General features: G+C 41.7%; 1 protein-coding gene across 8 annotated transcripts in view; it reads right to left on the minus strand.

Annotated features, from left to right (window-relative positions):
* The window catches only part of LOC109099934 (leucine-rich repeat flightless-interacting protein 2-like), a 65837-nt gene that overhangs the window by 15789 nt on the left and 27232 nt on the right, over positions 1 to 22816 (minus strand). For 3 of the 8 annotated variants that reach the window (XM_042725641.1, XM_042725640.1, XM_042725642.1), the window contains exons 2-7: positions 18724 to 18810; positions 12646 to 12663; positions 12307 to 12354; positions 11780 to 11824; positions 8242 to 8292; positions 775 to 840 (exon numbers count right to left, since the gene is read on the minus strand). In XM_042725641.1, the coding sequence (XP_042581575.1) occupies positions 775 to 840; positions 8242 to 8292; positions 11780 to 11824; positions 12307 to 12354; positions 12646 to 12663; positions 18724 to 18810 (315 nt within the window). Of the gene's footprint in view, positions 1 to 774; positions 841 to 8241; positions 8293 to 11779; positions 11825 to 12306; positions 12355 to 12645; positions 12664 to 18723; positions 18811 to 22816 lie in introns of those variants that run through there. The other 5 variants (XM_042725643.1, XM_042725645.1, XM_042725644.1 and 2 more) reach the window with 5 other exon arrangements.

The following is a 22816-nucleotide window of genomic DNA, read 5'->3' on the forward strand; positions in this document are numbered from 1 at the left end:
ATCTCTCTCCTAAATAAACACCAGATTTTCTTTTACATTACAACATTGAATCCCACCAGATAAAGCACAGCATTTTAAAACAAGTTTGCAGAGACCACAATAATGACAGCTCACTTTTTTTCAGCTGCCTTGGTTATGGAAGCATTTTCTATTCATTCCATTTTCCAATAGTCATTTAAAAAATTACAGAAAAGTAACCCTTAACCAAATAAATCAGCTCCCAGATTAATCACAGCAGTATAATATTTGACTGAAAATGTTCAAACTGTATACTGATCACTCCTCATAACACCCCATAAAACACTGAGAATGTGGTAATCAAATCAGTGTGCATTTTAAAATATTTACTGTAATATTTGCATTTGCATGTAAGTAAGCCTACTGGCATTTAGCTACATTCATTTAAAAAATAAAAAAAATAAAAATAAAAAAATTAGAATATAATTTATATATTTTTTTTTTTAAAATTTTGTGTTTTGTTATTCACTAATTCTAATTGTGAATTCTACTTATTTAAGGCCACATTTACCATTGTTTCATGAATTTTTACAGCTGAAATTTGTCTATGGATATTTGGAACAGGATTTTTACGTCCAGAACCCTAATGTTGTGGTTTACTGACATTTGTTTGAAAATAAACATTCCTGTGAAATGACTGGGGAAGGAGGAGGAGTCAAAAGGAAAAAAGGGTTACAAGATAAAACAATGAAGAAGATAACTAATTCTAAAGAAAGGAATAAAGATGAATTGTTGGGGATTGTGAGAGGGACAGACCCGTCCATTTTGTAGTCTGGCTGAAGGCAGACTGCTGGTGCTGCTGCAGAGATCTGTGTGGTTGCCCTACGGTAAGCAGAGGAGGACAAAAGGACAATGTGAGAATGAGAAATGAAGAAAAAAAAATGAAAGTAGCTGAGGTGACAGGTCGCACAAGTGTAATTCAGCAAGTCTTAATGAATGAAAGAGGAAAGAAGCAGTGACAGTACTCTTTGTGCAAAATGCAGTTGCACAGAATCTTGATTCATTAATCAGTAATTCCATCATCGATACTTATTACATTTTATTACATTTGTTTCAAATAAACAAATTCGAATTTAACCACACTTTGATCACACACTTGACAAGTTACATACGTAAAAATAAATTAGTATTTCTCAATCGATTTGACACTTTTCTCCAATGCAATGTACTTGTTCTCAAAACAATTAGCACAGCCATCCAAGCAATTATCTTAACCAAACAGTTTAACTTTACTGCAAAATAAAGCATTGCTAATTTTTTTCTAGTAATGCATTTACTACAGTTTTTCTTAGTCGCTTTACTGCATTTCTCAAATCATCCTTAATATTTGCAAAAAAGTATGTGCATTTCTCAAAACAATTCATACAAACAGCACCAAACAATGCAAAGCTGCAAAAGCCTGTAACTTACTCAAAATATTTAGTTCATCTCACAAAAGCAGGTATTTATGTCAATGAACATATCAGTGCCATCAGAATGAAAAGTCCTTGTGTCATTGTTCACAAAAAAGATAGTCAAAATGCTTAGTCATGTTGTCAATATAACAGTGCACTCTGTTAGTCTTACCTGATGTAAACTATGGCAACAGTTTGGATGACAGTTACTGTATTGAAATGCAGAAGGAAGACTTCTTATGTATGCCATATATCCATTTCAAAAGTAAAAATTTACACATTACTTTATGTGGGATATTGATTGAAAGAGACTGGATAGGATTCACATTTACACTTTACTAGTGGTCTGACACACACACACACACACACACACATTCACACACACACTAGTGGTCTGACACACACACACACACACACACATAAAATGTAATTTTGATTGTGATTGTGATAGGAAATATGGGCACAAAGGTGAAAATACAAAATTAGAAAGGAAAACACAGGAAACACAAGAACTTTGCTTTTGCATGCAGCACTGTCTGTTTAATTGCAGTGCAGTCTGTCTACACCTCCTGACATGCCAGTTTGTCGGCCCACAGATTCTCATCTACATCACAACGAATATCTTCCCTTGCATTGCAACGTGGAATTGAAATCAAGTAAACCATCTCACAACTTCATATATGTGGATGAGACTGGCTTCAACCTGACCAAAAGCAGAAGGCATGCTTGAAATGTCATCGGCCACAGAGCTACTGTTGATTTGCCAGGCCAATGGGGAGGAAATATCCATAGTCAGAATTTGTAACTCTTGTGTTGTCCTCTGTCTATATAGCCTATGCTTTCCAACTGAAGGTTCATGAGATGCACCTTTGAGCTATTTCAGAGAACTGGTTTATCATTCATGGAATTCATGGAAAATTTACAAAAAATTTACAAAAAGTCTAACAGAAATGTGTAGAAAATATGTTTGACAGTTTATGACAACTAGATCAAAACTTTTGCATTTAGTTACTTATACGATGAACTAATACCTAGATGTTTTGAGGGGTTTAGACTGTTGCACAGAGAACTATATAGTAAATTTTGAGCAACATGACATTAGCAACTGATAATGTAGGAACCCGCAGACAAATGTACATTATCAATTGCATGAATGTACCAAAGCAATAACAACTAGAGCTTAGATCGAGCCCAACAAATCAAGCCCGACCCTACCCGAGCCCGTTGTGTCCGAGCCCGGCCCAGCCCGACATGTTCACTCTAATTATGAGCCCGAGCCCGATATAAACCTGACTGTGACGAGTGGGGCGGGGCCGAGAGCCGTGGGAACGGAGCGAGGCCAGTGGAGTGATTGGGAAATGAGCGACACCTGCTCCACTCACCGGTCTCGAGTCCCACGGAGGAGATCGGGAGGATACAAAAGAGGAGCGACGACAGTGAAGGACGAGAGAGGACCAGGCCTGGGTTTTATTTTGTGTTTGGTTTTTGTTTGTGCCCAGTTGCCCGTGAGGGGCTGTCGCGCTATTTTATGTTTATTTGGTTATTAAAGTTTGAGTTGAATGTTCGCCGGTTCCCGCCTCCTTCTTCCCGTGACTATGGAGTTTTATATTGTTACACTGGTGCCGAAACCCGGGAGGAAGAAGGGACGCGCTGCCGAAGATCCCTTGCCGCTGGGGTGAATCCGCGGTGCCGTCGAGCAGGGCGTAGCAGTCTGGCGCCGTGGACGAAGGGACGCGCTGCCGAAGATCCCTTGCCGCTGGGGTGAATCACTCGCTGCCGGCCGCCCGTGATGTGGAGGGGCGGCTGCCGTCCGTAAGGGAGCAGAGGAGTCGGCGCCGTTCGCCAGGTGGCCGGAGCCTGCTGCCATCCGCCAAGAATGGGGAGGAGCAGGGAACGGGGGACTCCTGCTGGCTGCCCGAAACCGGAGGAGCCGTCGCCGTCCACTGGGCGGCGGAGGAGTGTCGTGCCGTCCACCGAGGGCCGTCCAGTGCCACCGCCAGGCACCACGGAGGACTTCACACAGCCGGTGGAGGGCCGAGCGGCAGCGTGTCTGGGAACCGGAATTTTTTTTTTTTTTTTTCCCTCCTCTCTCCCCTCTCTCGTCTCCCGTCGCTCCTCATCCTTCCATCTCCTTTTCTCTCGCCTCGTCTGTCCTTACCCCCAGGTTCCCGCAGGTCACCGTGAGCGGTCCCCCCCCGGGGGGAGGGGGGGGGGGGGGAGTAGAGCGCAGTCTCGGGAGTATCCCCCGGCCTGCGAGGGGCAATGGGGGTATGTGACGAGTGGGGCGGGGCCAAGAGCCGTGGGAACGGAGTGAGGCCGGTGGAGTGATTGGGAAATGAGCGACACCTGCTCCACTCACCGGTCTCGAGTCCCATGTAGGAGATCGGGAGGATACAAAAGAGGAGTGACGACAGTGAAGGACGAGAGAGGACCAGGCCTGGGTTTTATTTTGTGTTTGGTTTTTGTTTGTGCGCGGCAGTTGCCCGTGAGGGGCTGTCGCGCTATTTTATGTTTATTTGGTTATTAAAGTTTGAGTTGAATGTTCGCCGGTTCCCGCCTCCTTCTTCCCGTGACTATGGAGTTTTATATTGTTACACCGACCATTTTTAATATGTGGGCCGTTATAACCAGGGGCGGCGCCAGATGTTTTATTAACGCAGGTGCTGCTGTGCTAGATCATTAAAGCTACAGGGGGGAGCTGTGCAGTTATATATATATTATATAAATACTATTAATAAACGAGCAAAAATTGGCCACTCAATATTAAATATTCAATTATTTTAATTATCATAATTAAAGTTTTAATTTTATTAAATTGAACAAGCACAACATTCAGCATTCAATCAAATATTCTTAAAGATTAATTATTATTAATAATGTTACTTAAACATATTGTTATTTCAACATAATATGTGTGAGCAACAAGCAAGATGTGCATTTGTAAATTCTGTGATTTTCAAATGGTGTAAGTGTGACCGCGGCGGCGCCTCCATGTCATTATTATATTGTCTGCTATATTGCTTTTTATGTATTAAATCCAGGCAATTGGTTGATGAAAAATGTATTAAAATTAAGATACAATTTATACTAAACAAAATTCACTTTAAAGAAAATCTTTCTTCAAAACAAAACTTAACAAACTTGAAACTAAATGTGCTTATTTAATGGCTAAAACATGCAGGCTACTACAGACTCTCTTTTTGTACAAATTGCAGCACATTCATTTAATTCTGAATTTTGCACATGTAAGTTGAAAGGCATTTGTTTGTGCATAGTAAAACATATCTGTAACATTTATCAAGTTCCTAATTGTGCGTGCATTTATTAATTTTTATCTTAATAAATAATAGGACAAGGAAGAAGTATGTAAACTGCGTTGTTTGTTTATTCAGAAATAGTTGAATGGGTCGTAAATGGATCAGAAATTCCGAATAAAGAAAAAAATAAACCGTGAACAATGATGAACACAGAAAATGATGGCCTAAGACAGTTTTTTTTTTATTTTTTTTTTTGCTGTCATAGGCGAGCAGCGTGCCACATTTAATGCATGAGACAAAGCCAACACATATGTTGTCACTCCCCACGACTAGTTTAAAATGTTTCCATACCTCCGATTTTCCTCCAAACTTGCTCAAAGTTAATTATTCTGTTTTAATTTTTTTCTTTGCTTCTTCAAGCTCCATGTTGCACTTAAGCTACTGAACAGTACAGCACAGCAGGTGTGATGCGTCATGTGTGCTAGACTGCGAGTGCGAGTGGACGAGACGCTGCGCATGACACGTGACGTGCTTTATCAAGGGCAGAGAATCTAAGCTCTAATCACAACTTGTTCAAAAGAATGAGAAGATGATGACTAGATGATGTGGAGGTTGAACAAGTAGTTTTGAGAATTTCATTTCTGATATGAGAAATGCACCAAAGCAACTGAGAAAAACTGTAAAAGTAAATATTAACATAAAATCTATAGGTGTGTTCTCTATTGATTTTAAAACACATTCAGCTGTAGATGCACAAATATTCCAATGAAAATACATGTTTATTGCAATGCTTCAACAGGGAGTTTTGTTTTACATATATTGTGATTATCTAAACTAGGGCTGTCAATCGATTAAAATTTTTAATCTGACTAATCACACCCTTTTTCTGTGATTAATCGCGATTAATCGCACACTTCCTGAAATTAAGCATAGATCATTTATCTTGTTTGAAATGTTTATTTTGTCATCATTTGCTATATCCAGCAAAGTAAACCAAAATATTGAATGGTGATTCTCAAATATCTGTATTTTCTGCAAGCTTTTTTCAAGATAAATTTAGATGTCTTTCCAAAAAAGGACACTTAGAAACTCCAAAAGGACACCAAAGAACCAAATAATATAAGACGCCCATATAAGCACATATGAAAGAAAAAAAAAAGAATTGTATGTGCACAGCGCAACAGCAAAGAGCCTTTTTAGATTTTAGAGAAGTCAAGTTGCTTGCGATACCGAACCAGACCACACGGAGATGCCAAAAAACCCTAAACCAACCGCCTGCTGACTGCAATTCTATAACAGAACACGGATACATTAAGTAAACACAGCAACTTACACATGACAAATCAAAACATTATAGAAAATGTAGTTTGCGTCTCATCTGGCCATACAGTGGTGGGATGTTGACACTCCGTTCAGTCTGCCTACTTCACACAGCGTGACGTGTAAGGGCTCGTGCTCTTCAGAGACAATCACAGAATAAGACAGAGCTTGTGTTTTATAGTGAAAACACTGGAATGAATAATTCACTGAATCTCTGTGCTCTCTGCAATCTCTGATGTAATCAGCCTGGTTTCCTTTATAATAGCATTGTTTTGGACAGATTGTTTGAATGCATTCGCTTTCTGGATCATTGGACTGAAAACTTTCCCGGAGTTTAGTGGCTTAAAATGATCTGATCGCAAGCAGAAAAGCAAAATTGGGTTAGAATAGAAATTGTGCCTCAGTAATTTTGTGTTAAATTATTTTAAAGCGTTAAGGATTGTAAAATTAATCGCATGCGTTAACACACAGCGTTGACAGCACTAATCTAAACAAAATAAAAATTGTTCTAACACCAACCTGCTATCACCCATGAGAAAAAAAAAACTAATTGCCCCTTTAAACTTAAAATCTGTTTTGCTTGACAGCACTAATACACACACACACACACACACACACACACACATATATATATATATATATATATATATATATATATATATACATTTGTGTGTGTTTGCTGTATACATGAATTATCCTGAATTACTGATCTTGCCTTTCATTTACATCTGGAAGAGAATTTCATTGCATTTTATAGACTACATATTTGCTGCGCTTGCATCACAGGAGAAAAAATTGTAAGAAGCTCGAATCCATGTTTGACATCTCCACAGGCCTCTTCCTTGTTCTGGACCACTATGTCAACACTGCTGCTATTCCATTTAAAATAATCTTGATTGTCAACCTGAATGATCTCAAACTTAAATTCTGAAAATTTTTTGGAAATTTGCATTAAGTAATAGAAGTTGTCCCAGGAGGACTAAGAATCTGTACTATCAACAATCACAGTACCCAACCCCCCACCCCCATTTGACATTCATCTTTTACCTCTCCTTCCACCCTGTTGTCTCCTTTCTCTCAGTCTATGTCTTCTTACAGTTTCTGCTCTTGCTCTTTCCACTACACCAATGCCCTCCTCTCTACTAATCTCTTATCCCTTTCCTTCTCCTCTTTTCTCACATCTTCCTCTGTGCTCATCTCTTTCTACCTGTTACACTCTTCATCTTCTCTCTCATTACACCACTTTCTCTACCCACTCCACCACCTATACAGACTTATAGACACCACCCCCCCACCCCCCATTTTTTACCCCCGCCCATTTTGTGTTTAAGTTTTTACTTTTTTTTTGCATATTCGTTCTTGCTCTTTGTATACTTTCCCTTTTATTATTACTCTGATCTTTGTATACTTTCCATTTTATTATTACTCTGAAGCAATTGTGATAAATGTGTAAAAAATTTGGAAAACTGCATATCTTGTGTTGAGTGTAAGATTAACCGAATAGTTGTCAGTTTAGAGCCAATCGAAAATACACCATGTTCATTTGATAGAATGACAAATTACAGAGCTTTGTTTGTTGCGTGTGGACAAATGGTACATAAAAGTTTGTGATTTGTGTAAAACCTTTTTTCAACTATTTTAAAGTATTGGTTGGTTGTATGAACTATGGTGAAAACATTTCAGAGTTATGTGCACAGTGTTTTGAGAAAATTATCTGCATGATTTGTAATTTGTATGAAATGAATGAAAACATTCAGTCTGTTTAGGAAAATTACAAAGTATTCAGATCACTGTGTTAACTGTTTTGAGAACAGTGACCTGAGTTTGGAGAAATTTGGCAAATCAATTGAAAAATTGTAATGAAAAATTCAAGAAAAAAAGCAAGCCCGCACAAGCTCTTTTACTACATAACCACCATAATTTTCTGTGAATGGTTGATGCCAGAAATGTTAGTCATTTAAGTATTTTTATTTAATTGTTAGAAGATTAAAACAAAGTGAAAACCGCTCTTATACTGAGACTTATTATGTTTATTAAATTACAGAAAATTACAACAAACGCAGGAATTTTCCTTTCCATTATTTAAACCTGGAACCTTCAAGTTAATAACCATTTAACTACCACCCTTTATTTTGAGTGGTAAGCGATAGAAACTGGCATAAATTATTTGTATATATATATATATACTGTATTTTTTATTTTTTTTTTTTTTTTTTACTTTATCATCCAAATGACATCAGAAGTATACTAACCCTCAAACTGCCTCGACTGCCAACAGACATCCGCTCCTCATCATCTGATATCTGAGACAGGAAGACAAAGAAAACAGGGAGTTGAGTTTGTGCTTTGAGTAAAATATAAAAGCTTATGTCTAAGCTTACTGCTATAGCAAATATGTAACTTGTACCCCCTAGAAATATGATATAGTTAGATGAATACAACAATGCTTGTTTTATCAGTTAAAAAAAAGAAAAGAACTGCAAGTACTGTATATTTTACATTTTGTGTGTGTGTGTGTGTGTGTGTGTGTGTGTGTGTGTGTGTGTGTGTGTGTGCTCGCATGTGTGTGTTTGCACTTACCGTCTTGGTTACATATGGTAACCCTCGTTCCCTGAAGTAGGGATCGGAGACGTCACGTTGGTGACCGACGAATTGGGATCTCGCTTTGAGAGACCAATCTACTTCGAGTGTAAACTAAACAAGCCAATGCACATTGGCATGCAATTATTGCATCCAACCGCAGCTGATTACAGCGTGAGCATAAAGAGGCAGCAGGTGCAATGCATACCAGGTTTTTGCTGAGTGCTGTCTGTTCGACCGAATCAAACTCCATACCGAGAAAAGAGATCCTCTGTGTTGTGGAGAGTTTGCTCTTTTGCAGTTTGCAAACAACCTGCTTTCTGAGGGGAACAAGAGCCGCCTCTGCGGCTTTCCTGAAGACACAAGGAGACAGGGACAGCACAAAGGGCAGAACCTTGAACTGCGGGCTTTTTGGCTTTACTGAAGACACAAGGAGACAGGGACAGCACAAAGGGCAGAACCTTGAACTGTTATGGCACCACTTACTGGAGGCTGCTGTGGATGCGGTGCGGTATCAGGGGTGGATGCAGGGGACCGCTGCTTCTGTGCAGCTGAGAGCTCCTGGGCCAGGCTCTCGACCGCATCGTCAGACACAGGGCCATTAAAGAACCAAATTTGTCCGCGTCCCTCATATTGACCTGACATAGCCAGGGATGGCCCTCCTGGACCACAAGTGTGGACATTGCACAACCCAGAGAACTCACGGTGACCTTCATCCATGGAGAGCGAGGTCAGTAGTGGGTTTGGAGCTCTTTCAGAATTTCCGGATTGTGACCACCCTCCTGCAATTCCTTCGGTGCCTTGGTCTGATGAACCTGCAGTAACACCATAGCGTGTAAGGTGGAGGCAGCTTCTCCACAGGCCGTATAAGCATCGCTGGCCAGAAAAGTACCTACAGACCCGGGAGAGGAGATATGGTTCGCCCTGCCATGTGGAGGCGGTATTAGGACACAACTGCATCGCAACTGACCACTCCACTGGGGGACCCCCGTATACCCTCTAGCTGCACCACCGTCGTAGCTGCACCACCGCATAGCCGACATCTCTGGATCCGATTCAGGCCTTGGCACCGCCCCGGAGGGCGGCAATGCAGCCGAATCTTACTCTCCAGAGAGCTCTCCCTCCGATGCAGTGATCAACATTGTCGTCGGGAGGAGCCCCAAAGGATACCACTGGTATGCTCTTTGAAATTCCTTTGGCGGCTCAACTGGTTGTGAAGAGCTAGAGGAGTGATGGTCCTCCGAGGGCTGGTTCCCTGAGGGGTTTGCCACCAGTGTAATCCTTAAACCACCAATGCTACTGCTGGAAATAGTCCTCGCCTGGCAGCCACCAGGACGGGCACTAGATCGCGGCAGAGGCAACGGAGCTCCGCGCCCCTTTTTTTGAGGAAACGGAGCCTGGATCGCATCCAGAAATGCATGGGTGAAACGGCATCTTTAAAAAGATGATGCGTCGTATTTACAAACACGCACCCGTCCAAGCTCTTTTAGTTCTTTCAGGGAAATGCTCTATTAGTGCTGAGGCGCACAGGGGTATGGTCGCTTGCAGCACAACAGGGGGTAGTGCAGCCTGAAGTGTGCAACCCACTTGACACAGGAACGACCACCGATGAAGCGCAGTACCACCAACACCAGAAGCTTCCTAGAGTGCGTTGAACTCGAAGCTCACTGAAGTGACTTGGATGGAGCAGAACGATGTTGTCGCATGGCTCTGAAGCGTAAAGCTGCTATGCACTGCACCTGCTGCCTCTTTATGCTCATGCTGTAATCAGCTGCAGCTGGATGCAATAATTGCATGCCAATGTGCATTGGCTCGTTTAGTTTACACTCTAAATAGATTGGTCTCTCGAAGTGAGATCCCAATTCGTCAGTAACCGACATGACGTCAAGAGTGACCGACTGAAAGGGAACATATTTTATGGACAAATCTGTGAATAAATTTAGTGACATAAATCTGGAAAAATCTCATTTTAGTGATGTTCTCATTTGTTTAAAATAATAATAAGAATAATAATATTAGTTTAGCTTAAGCTTATTCTGTTGTAAACAATGGAAAGTTTTGAGCACTGCTCCAGACTACATGAAGAGATGTTGATAATCAAAGGGATGTTTGTAAAGGAGGTAAGCCTTTGTATCATCTAGTTACAACAAGATTAACAGAACATGTTCCTCTAATAATTCAAAATGTAAAAAATTCAGAATCAAACAGCCCTGATTCATTGTAACCATATGGAAATTAGATCGCAATTTAGTTTTCAAATTTTCTCCTTCTTTTTCAGCCTGATCTCATGAAGAAAACGTACCTGTTGGAACTTTTTTGCAACACAAAATACATACCGCCATATGTTTCGAGACATATTCGATGTGAAATGTCTCCTGAGTGGCACTCGAAGTGTATTATTTTTTTTGTGATGGGTTAGATGAACGTACATATGGTACATTTTATGTGACGTTGGTTTTGTAAGTGTCACTGCAGTTCTAACTTGAAATGTCTTTTAAGTGGCACTAAAACTGTTATGCTCCATGATGTTTTAAAATAACATACCAACTGCACTACACCTAAACCTACCTGATTAGGAACAAAAGCAAATGTGACTTAAACTTATTGCAAGCATGCCGTTTTAGCTTGTTTCTCGATCTCTCATCTTTCAGCTCTTTCAGTCATGTTTTTCTCAGGATTCGTACCCAAGGATTCCACATCCTAAGTCCAATTCCATGCCAGCTGAGCCATGGAGCAAGCTTGTTACATCCAGAAAGTGAAACATATGGAGCTGTAATCATAACATTGTTATTGAAAATGCTAAAAAAAAAAAAAAATGCTCACTGTTTTACCACCTTTAATGTTTCTGTTGGAAACTGCAGTGATATGTAATTATTGGTATGTGTTTGAAATGGCGGCACGTATTTCACGTATTTAAGTTTTGTTCATGGGGGTATTTTTTAGTTTTTTTTTTTTTTTGACATAATTAAGATGAGTAAGGTGATTTTCACTTTCGGGTGATGGATATCTGAGGTATAAACAGCACACTACAAAACTGAACAAATTTCTAGGAAAATAGGGAAAAAAAGAAGAGGAAAAAATGGAAAGGAAAGGTACTGAAGAAATTAAATGACTGGGGGTAAATTAAATTTTAGAGTAGAAAGTAAGAGCGTAGTATTAAATAAAAGTGAATAAAATAGAAGGATGAAGAGCAGAGGGAGAGATACAGACCGAGGTATGTCTCCGAGAGTGGCGGGAATACCGCTCACTGTCCTCCTGAAAAGCAGAGCAGGAAAAGGGGACAGAAAGCAGGAAGTTTTAGGTCAAAGGTCACATGATTATCAAACACTGCAAAACTGAACAAAGCATGCACTGAGAGATTACGTTGTCTGTCATATCACGGTTTATTACAGGGCTCAGACAGGGTGTCTGGAGGGGTGGGAGGAGAGGGTTGAGTACTTTAAGATGTGGGTCACGCGACCGCCCTATAATCCTGCTCTATGTTATGACCACCTCTGCTAAGCCCTAACATGTCAGATGGGCCTCCTGCCCCCCACTGCTCCAGTAAAGCCTGTGAAATGAGGATCAGACACAGACTGCCTAAGAGACATGCAACATCAACCAATCACATTTCATTCTCTGAACGACATTACGATAGTTAACTGCATTCGGGACCTGTGCTGTGTGAATTTTCTAATGCGAATTCTATCTTTGGTGGTCTACTGCATGCGGCAGTGTGGTATAATGACAGGTCATACCATCCACTGTTCAATATGGCCCCATTTGCTGTCCAGCCCATAGTATTTCTGGTGCAGAGAGGAGAGCAAGAGCAAGACGATCAAATGAGGAAGGGTTATGAAAGTATAAGGAAGGAATATGAGGATATTAAAGACAGATGTGGAAGAAAACATGGTTTGAATGTGGGACTGGTACTGTTTTTTGTTCTTTAAGCTTTGGTTATGTTTTTGTTAACTGATGTTCATAAAATTTGAGTTGCATAGATGTAAAATAATGCAAAATACTACAACTTATACTTCTAATGAGCAAATTTGAGTAATGTTAGAAAGAAATGAAGAGTATGGAGGGACAGATCTTACCTTTTGCACTTGATATATCTAAATAAACAGCGGGAAGACCAGGATAAAGAGAAAGAAAGGAAGACAGGAAGAGAAAGACATAAAGAGCTTGAAGAAGAGTACAAAGTTAATTTGTAAATAAATCAGAATAGGTATAAAGAATATAAATCTAACAGACAAAAAGATTTTTATAATCCGTACAGAACCAAAAACATTCTCAAAAGCCATTTAGAACATGACGCTGATATAAAATGACAACAAATTAACCCTTAATGGTCTCAGTATATGGGGGACTGTATTTTACATGCTATTTTCATAGAAGATATACATTTGAAAATAAGAGCAATATTTTGAAGAAAGAGGTGAAACGTCTCGGTTACATATGGTAACCCTCGTTCCCTGAAGGAGGGAATGGAGACGTCACATCGGATGACCATCGAATTAGGATATTGCTTCGAGTGTAAACTAAACTAGCCAATGCACATTGGCATGCAATTATTGCATCTGCTGCAGCTGATCACAGCATGAGCATAAAAAGGCAGCAGAAGCAATGCATACTACTTTTTCGCTGAGGAGCCAAGCTGGTGACCCAGCCGCTCAGCGGTGGTACAGCACCCGTGGCAACGGAACGTGACATCTCCGTACCCTCCTTTCCATACTTAACCGAGACATTCACTTTCAGTCAGTCACTCTTGACGTCACGCCGGATGAACGACGAATTGGGATTCCTACCAAAGCGCAATGGATGCTGCCCCTTGAAGTCTCCAGAGGTCTGACGCAGGGCAGGGTGCCCCGTCTCTGAGTCAGCAGATCCTTCCGCCAGGAATCCGCCAGGGAGAGCTGTCATGAGGAGCACTAGTTCGGGGAACCAGGTCCAAGTGGGCCATTATGACGCCACAAGCAAGACCTGCTCCTCGTTCTCCCTGTCCTTGCACAGCGTAGAACAACTGGCAGTGAGAGATCTCCCAGGAGCGTAGCTCAAGACAGCTCATCGGCTGTATGGTTGAGCAGGCCCGGAATGTGAATGGCATGAAGTGACCTCAGAACCTTCCGACTACAAAGGAGGAGGATGCGGGCGAGTTGTGACATGCGACAGGAGCGAAGACCACCTTGTCGGTTGGTGTATGCAACAGTCACTGTGTTGACCATTCGGTCCAGCACGTTATGGCCTCATAAGCGCCCTTTGAGATGGTTCAAGGCAAGGCCCACTGCTAACAACTCAAGGCAATTAATATGCCAGTGCAGATGGGGGCCCGTCCATACCCCGGACACTGCGTGACCATTGTACTTGCCCCCCCACAGCATGCCTGGAGACCTGTTCCAGGGGCACTCATGCCTGGAGAAACATAAGATCTGACCATGGAGTGAAGGTTTGGTGACAGGCTGGTGTAATTTTGACCTGGTGAGTGCCACGCTTCCATGCCCACCTCGGGACTTGGCTATGAAGCCAGTGCTGAAGCGGTCTCATATGCAATAGCTCTAGCGGTATAAGTGCTGCTGCAGCTGCCATATGCCCCAGGAGCCTCTGAAATAGTTTCAGTGGGACCGCCGTCCTGCACTTGAATGAATTCAAGCAGGTCAGCACCGACCACGCACGTTCCTCTGTGAGGCGTGCTGTCTGTTCAACCGAATCCAACTCCATACTGAGAAAAGAGATCCTCTCATCGGGTAGAGTTTGCTCTTTTACCAGTTGACCTGAAGACCCAACAGGCTGAGGTGTCGGAGGACCAGGTCCCTGTGCTTGTACAACTGATTCTGAGGCTGTGCTAGTATAAACCAATTATTGAGGAAGTGAACAACCTGCTCTCTGAGGGAAACAAGAGCGGCCTCCGCGACTTTCATAAAGACACGGACAGCCCGAAGGGCAGGATCTTGTACTGATATGCCCGTCCTTCGAACGCAAACCACAGAAAAGGTCTGTGGCATGGAAGGATAGACACATGAAAGTACGCATCCTTCAGGTCAATCCCTGCAAACCAATCTCAGGGATGGACGCACCCGAAGATGTGTTTCTTCGTCAACATCTTTAATGGTAACCAATGAAGGGCCCGGTTCAAGACTTGCAGGTCCAAGATTGCCCGTAACCCACCGCCTTTCTTGGGTACAATGAAGTAAGGGCTGTAAAACCCCTTCCTCATAACGGCTGGAGGGACCGGCTCGATCACATCCTTCGCCAGAACTTCCAGATCGTGACCACCCTCGTGCAGGTCCTTCAGTGCCTTGGCCTGGTGCACCTACAGTAATGCAGTAGCGTGTAAGGCAGAGGCAGATTCTCCACAGCCCATATAAGCACCCTCGCGGCAACAGAGCTCTGCCCCCCGGAGGAAACGGAGCCTGGCCCATAGCTCCAAGACGGTTATCTTCCTGCAATGGGAACATGAGTCATCCGCAAACACCGCCTCAGCATGTTTGCCCAGATACGTGAGGCAGCGATCGTGACCATCACCCTGTGCCAGGTCTTTACAGAGATGTGCCCGTTTATTGCTCTTTCAGAGAAATTGCTCTTTTAGGAAAATGCTCTTTGAAATGCCCTCTGCTGAGGCACACAGGGGAATGGCTGCTTGCATCATGACAGGAAGTAGTAGAACCTGAAATGCGCAACCCACTCGACACAGGAACGACCACCGCTGAAGCGCCATACCGCCAACACCAAAAGCTTCCAAGAGCGTGTTGAACTCGTAGCTCACTGAAGACACTTGGATGGAGCAGAGCTCACTCGTCTCTGAAGCGAAAAGCTGGTATGCATTGCACCTGGTGACTTTTATTGCTCACACTGTGATCAGCTGCAGCTGGATGCAATAATTGCATGCCAATGTGCATTGGCTTGTTTAGTTTACCATCAAAGTAAATTGGTCTATCGAAGCGATATCCCAATTCGTCGGTCATCCAACATGATGTCGAGAGTGACTTACTGAAAGGGAACTGTATTATTGCAATCAGAGTGCCTAAATGTAACAGCATATAATTAATTTTCTTTTTTTATATTTTTATGTTAAAATTAGGTTAAAATAATTAAAAGTGTTTTCTTTGACTGTGCTTTTATTAGGCACATATACTACCACTGAAATTTGGTAGTCAGTAAGATTCTTCTTGTCCTTTTATTATTATTTAATTACAAAAATTTTGAAAAAAAAATGTATTCAGCAAGCATGTGTCACACTAAACTGCCAGAAGAAACACGGAGCCGAGGATTGTCGGAAAAGTCTTTATTAATCCAACACAGGGTAAACCCAAAATGGAAAACAGGAGGAATACACACGTACGTTACTGGTAGACCTGACAAAACTGAACAGAAAGGACTAGGGTTTTTAAAGGCAGTATAATTGGGGAAGAACGAGACACACCTGGGTTTAAAATTAATACAATCAGCTGGAAGACAAAACTGGGTCACAGAAGCAAAAACACACACAGACCAGTCCATAATCCTGACATAACGCCCCCTCCCGAAAGGTGCGTCCTCGCACCATAGTAACAACAGAGGGAGGCGTGGGTGGGAACTTGGGAGGAGGTTCCGGTGGAGGACGGACCCCCGGGATGGGGCCGGCAGACAGAGACCATGGAGGGAGGACCCAGGCAGAAGCCATAACAGCGGCCCAAGTTGGAGCCGACGGTGGGAGGAGCCATGGAGGGGAGATGGAGAGCCAACGAGCCAGGGGGATGGGGGACCAGGGTGGAGCCGAGGGCTCTAGCGACCGAGGCGGAGATCCAGAGATCCGCAGCGGAGCCAGAGCGACTGCGGACCAAGGTGGAGCTGGCAGGAGGAAGGAGCCCAACGTTGCTGGTGGGACGGAGCGACTAGGCGCAGCCAGTGGAGATGAGTCCAGAGACGATGGTGGGTCAACGCCAGACCAAGGCGGAGCCGGAGGGACAAGGGAGCAGGTGGGGCTAATGGATCGATGGTTGGTGGTGGAGGTGAGGGATCTAGGAGCCGAGGTGGAGCTGCTGGGACTACAGGCGGAGGTGGAGTCCGGGCCTCGGAGGCTGGAGGCAGAGGTGAGGGAGACTCCGACCACGGCTAAGCTGGAGAATAGCAGTCCCGCGGGGCTCGCACCGCATAGATGGTGGGCTGAGGGCTAGCAGAGGGGCTTCCAGATGACAGCGGTGGAGAAGGCAGGAGCGGGTAGGAGGGCGGGCACTGGAGGACACTTTCTAGGAGCAGGCACTGGAGGATCGGAAGCCCCCTCAGGGCTGGACGAGGAAACCAAGGATGAAGGAGGGCTGGACGGGACCATCGGAGACAACGGAGAGTGGAGAGGGGGCTGTTCAACCTACAGTTCAGATTCCCAGTCTATAAGAACCTCCTCCTCATTTTGGCCCTTTTGGCGCTCCATACTCGGCTCACCCTCAGCCACGATGCAGGGGGCAAAGCTCCACTCCGTGCTCATACCATCTGCGGCTCTCTCCCTTGCGGTGAGCACTGTAGCCGGCTCTCGCACCTGGTCTGACGGGTTGGGCTCCATATCCGGGGCGATCCTAGCGCTGGGTCATTGATCACGGCAGTAATGGGCTCTCTATCATCGGTGGGCTCCGGCTGATGCTCCGCACCGTGGGGAGATGGTGGGCTGGACACTGGGGCTGGAGTGGATTCAGCGAGATCCTCCTCGGGGCCGTTGGTGAATTGCGATCTGTTTCTTGCCCGAATCCACTCCACGAAGGTGGTGAAATCCATTCGAGGGCCATATTCGGACGACAGCACTCTGCACGTGGGGGGTGAGGCTGGTGTCATTGATCGAGTAGAGCATGTCGTCCTGGAATGGGCTATGGCCAGAAACAGTCTGGTATGACCCTCGAGCGAAGGAGGAATTCCGGCCGGGTATAGGGATCCATACATAACAGAAAGAAAAAACTGAGGAAAAAACGGAAAACAAACAGAGGGGAGACACACAATAAACTGTATAGGTTGGGTCTTCTACGTTGCCGGAAGGAAGACGGAAGTCTTTATTAATCCAACACAGGGGTAAATACAACATGGAAAACAGGAGGAAGACACACGTACTTTACTGGTAGACCCAACAAAACTGAACAGAAAGGACTAGGGTTTTTAAAGGCAGGATAATTGGGGAAGAACAAGACACACCTGGGATCAAATTAACACAATCAAATGGAAGACAAAACTGGATCAAAGGGGCAAAAACACACAGACCAGTCCATAATCCTGACAGAATGCATTAATCTGATAAAAAGTGACAGTAAAGCTTTTTTCAATTAAAGACTTCTTTCAATTAAAAATAAAAAATAAAAATCTCACTGACTCCAAATCTTTGAATGGGATTCAATAAACACAATAAACATTAACATGTCATAAACATAAACCGATACATACATGTATGATACATTCATATCATATTTTCAGTTTACTATTACAGAGTAGCAATTTTCTAAGGTAAACACCAGCACAGACACAGACATACACACACACTCACACAACCACAAACATACACACACAATGCTCCATTATCACGTGCACCCCCCTTTTTTTCCACATGCTAAGCAAAACCTTTTTATGAAACACAAGAACATTTATACACTCTTTTCTCTGGATCACAGCTCATGCACTTTAAGACTGGTTTAGAAGGTTTAAAGGTTTAAATCATGAATAGCTGTGTTTCTGCTCCAGTTCAATTGTGAGAGTGGTACTGTACTTTAATCCTGAAGTGATTTACGAGAAATAAAGAGAATTCACATCTTTCGAGGTCAAAGGTTCTCATTACTGGTCAACCTGCTCTTTTTTTCATGTCACTTTTTGTGTATTATGAGTGAGTGATTGAATCCTTCAGTAAGCTGACTTGTTCAAAAACACTTATTCATTCAGGAAAGAAACATCTATTTGTTGCAACTATGTGCTGAATGAGACATGCAATGCTTGATTCTCTTTGGCTTCATTTGAGTGTTTTTTTTTCAATGACAGCAAAAAGAGACAAAACTGGCAATACTGTTTTTGAAATACAAGTTCTTGGTATAACTCTTGCATGTGATTGAACTACATCTTGTGCCAGTGTGAAATAGTTATCATCTTATGTAGAACCTTACAGGCCATTTTCTATATCCTAAGAATAAACAGTAGAACTGTAACAGTTAACAAACAGATTATCTCCTGACCTCTTTTTGTTGCCTCTCCAATTCTTTCATACGAATTTCTCGAGCTTCTGCCCGGGCTGCCCGTTTAGCTGCCAGTCTTGCCTCTGCCTGGTAGAAAGATACAGCGAAAGAGAGGGATTGAGAGTCAGAACCGACAAATAGAGTAAAAATGCACATAAACATGTAAAAGAAAAATAAATAAATCACATAAAATGTATTGCATCTACATTTTTCTATTCAATATGAAATTCAGGACTATTTATTTTACCGGTGTGAGAGAGAAAGGCTACAGAGTATGACCTCTTCTCCTTGAGCTCTATGCACAGCAAAAGCTAAAATTGAAGTTGAGGAGAGTTTTTGGAGTGTAATCAAATTAAGTAAATCACAGGCTTCCATTGATTAATCCATTATACTGTAGTTTTAATCTAATCATTGACTTCAACTGCAGATGAATGCCAGATTTGAGGAGGCAGAAGGGCCATGGAAATGAGCACTGATCAGCAGCAACATAAGAAGATTAAGAACCATTAGATATGATTATTCTACTGGTCAAGAAAATGGTTTAACTATGAAAAAAATATGACGATCCAGAGAAGTATAATAAGTATAATTATATAACCATAATAAGGGTCATTAATAGATTGTAATATCGTAAGTTGTAAACACAAACAAAGATAGTGAATTAAAATCACTAAGAATTAAGCACACACACACACAAGCAGTGCCAGGAAGGAATAGCTCACTCACTGCCTCCAAGCTGCCATTTCCGGTCAACATGTGAAACCCAAAGGATAACAGAAAAAAAGGCTGCTCAGCAACCCAACTGACATAAAGCATTGTAACAGCATACTATCTATCATCATAAAAATGGCATTTTTAAGAGGTCCTTAAACTTACTATGCACTTTCTACAGCTGTGTTTGTGCAGAAACAATAGATGTCCTTAAAAATCAAACATTGCAATTTTTCTAATATTACCATGAAATGTAAACACAACATAGGCTTGTCTTCATAGCTTCTGTAATGTTTGGGTTATAAATGTCTCTTGAATTTCAATGGCAACAAGCTCTTGGCAGCCAATAATTTGCTATAGAAAACACAAACTATATTTATCACTCTTGCAAGCAAACCCATATTTAATGTGTACCTGTATTATATTTTCTTTTAATATTTGTCCCTTTGAACTTTGTCTGAAATTTAAAATAGGTCCTTGTTTAAAACATATTTCATTATTTACTACACAGTTTTATTTTTCCTCCACTGGCATAAAATAAATACCATCTTTATTAAATAATATTTTTATAATAGTGTACAAACCTGTATAAATATTGTTATTATACATATGTCAGTGATGTTCAGTGCCATATTTAAAGGGGTCATATGATGTGACTTAAATTTTTCCTTTCTCTTTGGAGTGTTACAAGCTCTTGGTACATGAAGAAGATCTGTAAAGTTGCAAAAACTAAAATCTCAAATCCAAAGAGATATTATTTTTTAATTTTTATTTTTGTTGTTGCATGCTATTGAATGTCTACGTCACTGTGTGGGAAGATTTGCATAACACCACCCAAATGTTCATGTAAAGAAAGAAGGGGTAACTTTTATTCTCGCTGTTGCAGTTGGCGCCATGTTGTTGAGACACTGTTTCATTGTGAAAGCGAAACTACTTTGTTTGGCCTTCCAAAGAGTATGATATCTGCTTCATCATGCCTAGAGCTGATCCATGCTGGTCGCTGAGGAAATACATCAACTTCGTGCTGTGGATCGACGGATCAGCTTTCACCGTGGAAGAAGTGGAGTCCAGCCCAGGGTCATCACATGTGGTTGACGCAAACCCGCCATGCCACGCTATTCTCAGGTCTGCCGGCGATTCCTCACTAAAGCGGTCGGCCGTTCCTCACTGACGCTGTGTGGCGCATTTTATGGAGGACTGTTTCCTAATGCTGCAGACTAGCCTAAAATGGGTCTGTGTACAAGGCTGTTCTATAAAGTGGGGCAGTTCCAAGTTTGCTGGACAGTCTGGCGCTTCTGACTCACAGCCTGTAAGTACATTTTTTATATTTAAAGAATTTCCCACTGATGATTATAACACAGGTTTTAAGCAGTGTAGAGTAGTGCTTGTTGTTTGTCATTTCTCCAATCACAAATGCAGACATGGTTTTATGTTAACACGGCACGATACACAACGCCACGCGTAAAAAGACAGTATAAGTCATTATAATCAGTAATTATGTCCCCACTGGATGCAACAAATGCCTCGTTTGTAATGGGTTTTATTGGTTTTGTCTCATCGTGCCATGAGATGGCACCACAGTATGTTAAGGGGCGTAACATTTCCGTCACACGCTTGAGGTATTCAGCCAATCACAATGCACTGGATAGCTGGCCAATCAGCATATACCTAACTTTTCAAAACGATGAGAAAGGCGGTGCATGGAGGAGAAACAATTATGTACATTATGTGGAAAATAATGTGGTTTTTTAACCTTAAACCGCATAAACACATTGCATTACACCAAATACACAACATAATGTTCTTTTTAGCAACGTCACAAGAACCCTTTAAAACTCCCATACAAACAGAGTTAATGTTGTTGTTGTTTTTTCATAACAATGATCAGAAAACAGAATACTAACACAAATCTCTAACTAATATTTGACTGCACTACAAGTGTGCACTAGAATTACATAGGTTTACACAGTTAAAAGTCATATTTTCCATTTCTAAAGTAAAGCAACATAACAGACATTGCAGTGTTCATTTGCACACACACAAAAAAAAATCTTAACAGTATAAAATTATTTGTAATTCCAATTTTGAGCACAGTAAAGTAGTTTTGTGGTGTAAAGTATTTCTCTGCAAGTCACTCAAACAGAGGTTGGTAACTTTGTTTTAGCTATGGAAACAATGTGATAATTTATGACTCACTGGGGGGCAGTGTTTTTAATTTTTGCTCATTACAAAATAGTGAACAAATTACCCAAGCATTTCCTTGGGTGAGAGAGAGGGTGAGAGGGAGAGAGAGAGAGAGAGAGAGAGAGAGAGAGAGCATTTTATAAAGTAGTACACTATATGGTTGTTGTCATTACTTACATTTTATAAAGTAGTACACTATATGGTTGTTGTCATTGCTATTGGTCTAGAACAGGGTGTTTAAGATAAGGCCAGTATGATTATTTGAGGGGAAGAATGTCCATTTATTATGTTGCATTTGTAATAATAAAAAAGAAAACATGTTTTGTAATACCGAAAATGAGTTTAACCTTTGTTGTCTGCAGTTTCTCTGTACATCCATATAGACACTCACAGCGTGTATAATGCACTGTATGAAAACTGGCTAAATCTCTGACACATTGGTCAAAATAACAAGCTTGCCAAGCAACACAAACAGACTGTTAGAAAGCTGCTCTGGTTCTTTTGTCTGAACAAGTCACAACTCATTGAATAAGGGGCTTCAGACAAGCCTCTGCCCTAGATCCTGCCAACCACGTCCACTGGCCTGTCAACAGCATGCAGAGAACTGGAGAGTTCACACTGCTCAGCAGAGCAACTCCCACAAGCTACTGACTATAACAGACTATCTGGACAAAGGAAAATGGAAATGACAGAAAAACATACTTAAAAAATAAATTGGATAATTTTGCGTTTAAATGATTTTTTTCTGAGAACAGTTCATCATGATGTACAAAATTGTCTGCCTAGCAACAAGACAAACACTGCAACAATATTACAGAAATATTAATTCTGAAGTCCTCTGAGGTAGCGTTGTTTTCAATTAAGGTCTGTTCAATCCAACAAGTATGTGCAATAAACATTTAAATTTGAAATGTATATTTGTGTGTGTGTGTGTGTGTGTGTGTGTGTGTGTGTGTGTGTGTGTGTGTGTGTGTGTGTGTGTGTGTGTGTGTGTGTGTGTGTGTGGCTAAATACATACACACCCTGCAATTGTGCTTTTAGAACACTAAAATGGTATACTTAAAATCTGCTAAATTGAAACTAATTTTGTACTTAATGCACTTAATGAAGTCGTGCTTAAGTCCAACTAAAGATATACTGAAGTATATTTGATTGTGCTATTATTACCATTACCATTTACATGTTTAACAGTTCTATC

The sequence above is a fragment of the Cyprinus carpio genome, chromosome B6 (genome assembly GCF_018340385.1).
Source record: "Cyprinus carpio isolate SPL01 chromosome B6, ASM1834038v1, whole genome shotgun sequence".
Lineage (NCBI taxonomy): Eukaryota > Metazoa > Chordata > Actinopteri > Cypriniformes > Cyprinidae > Cyprinus > Cyprinus carpio.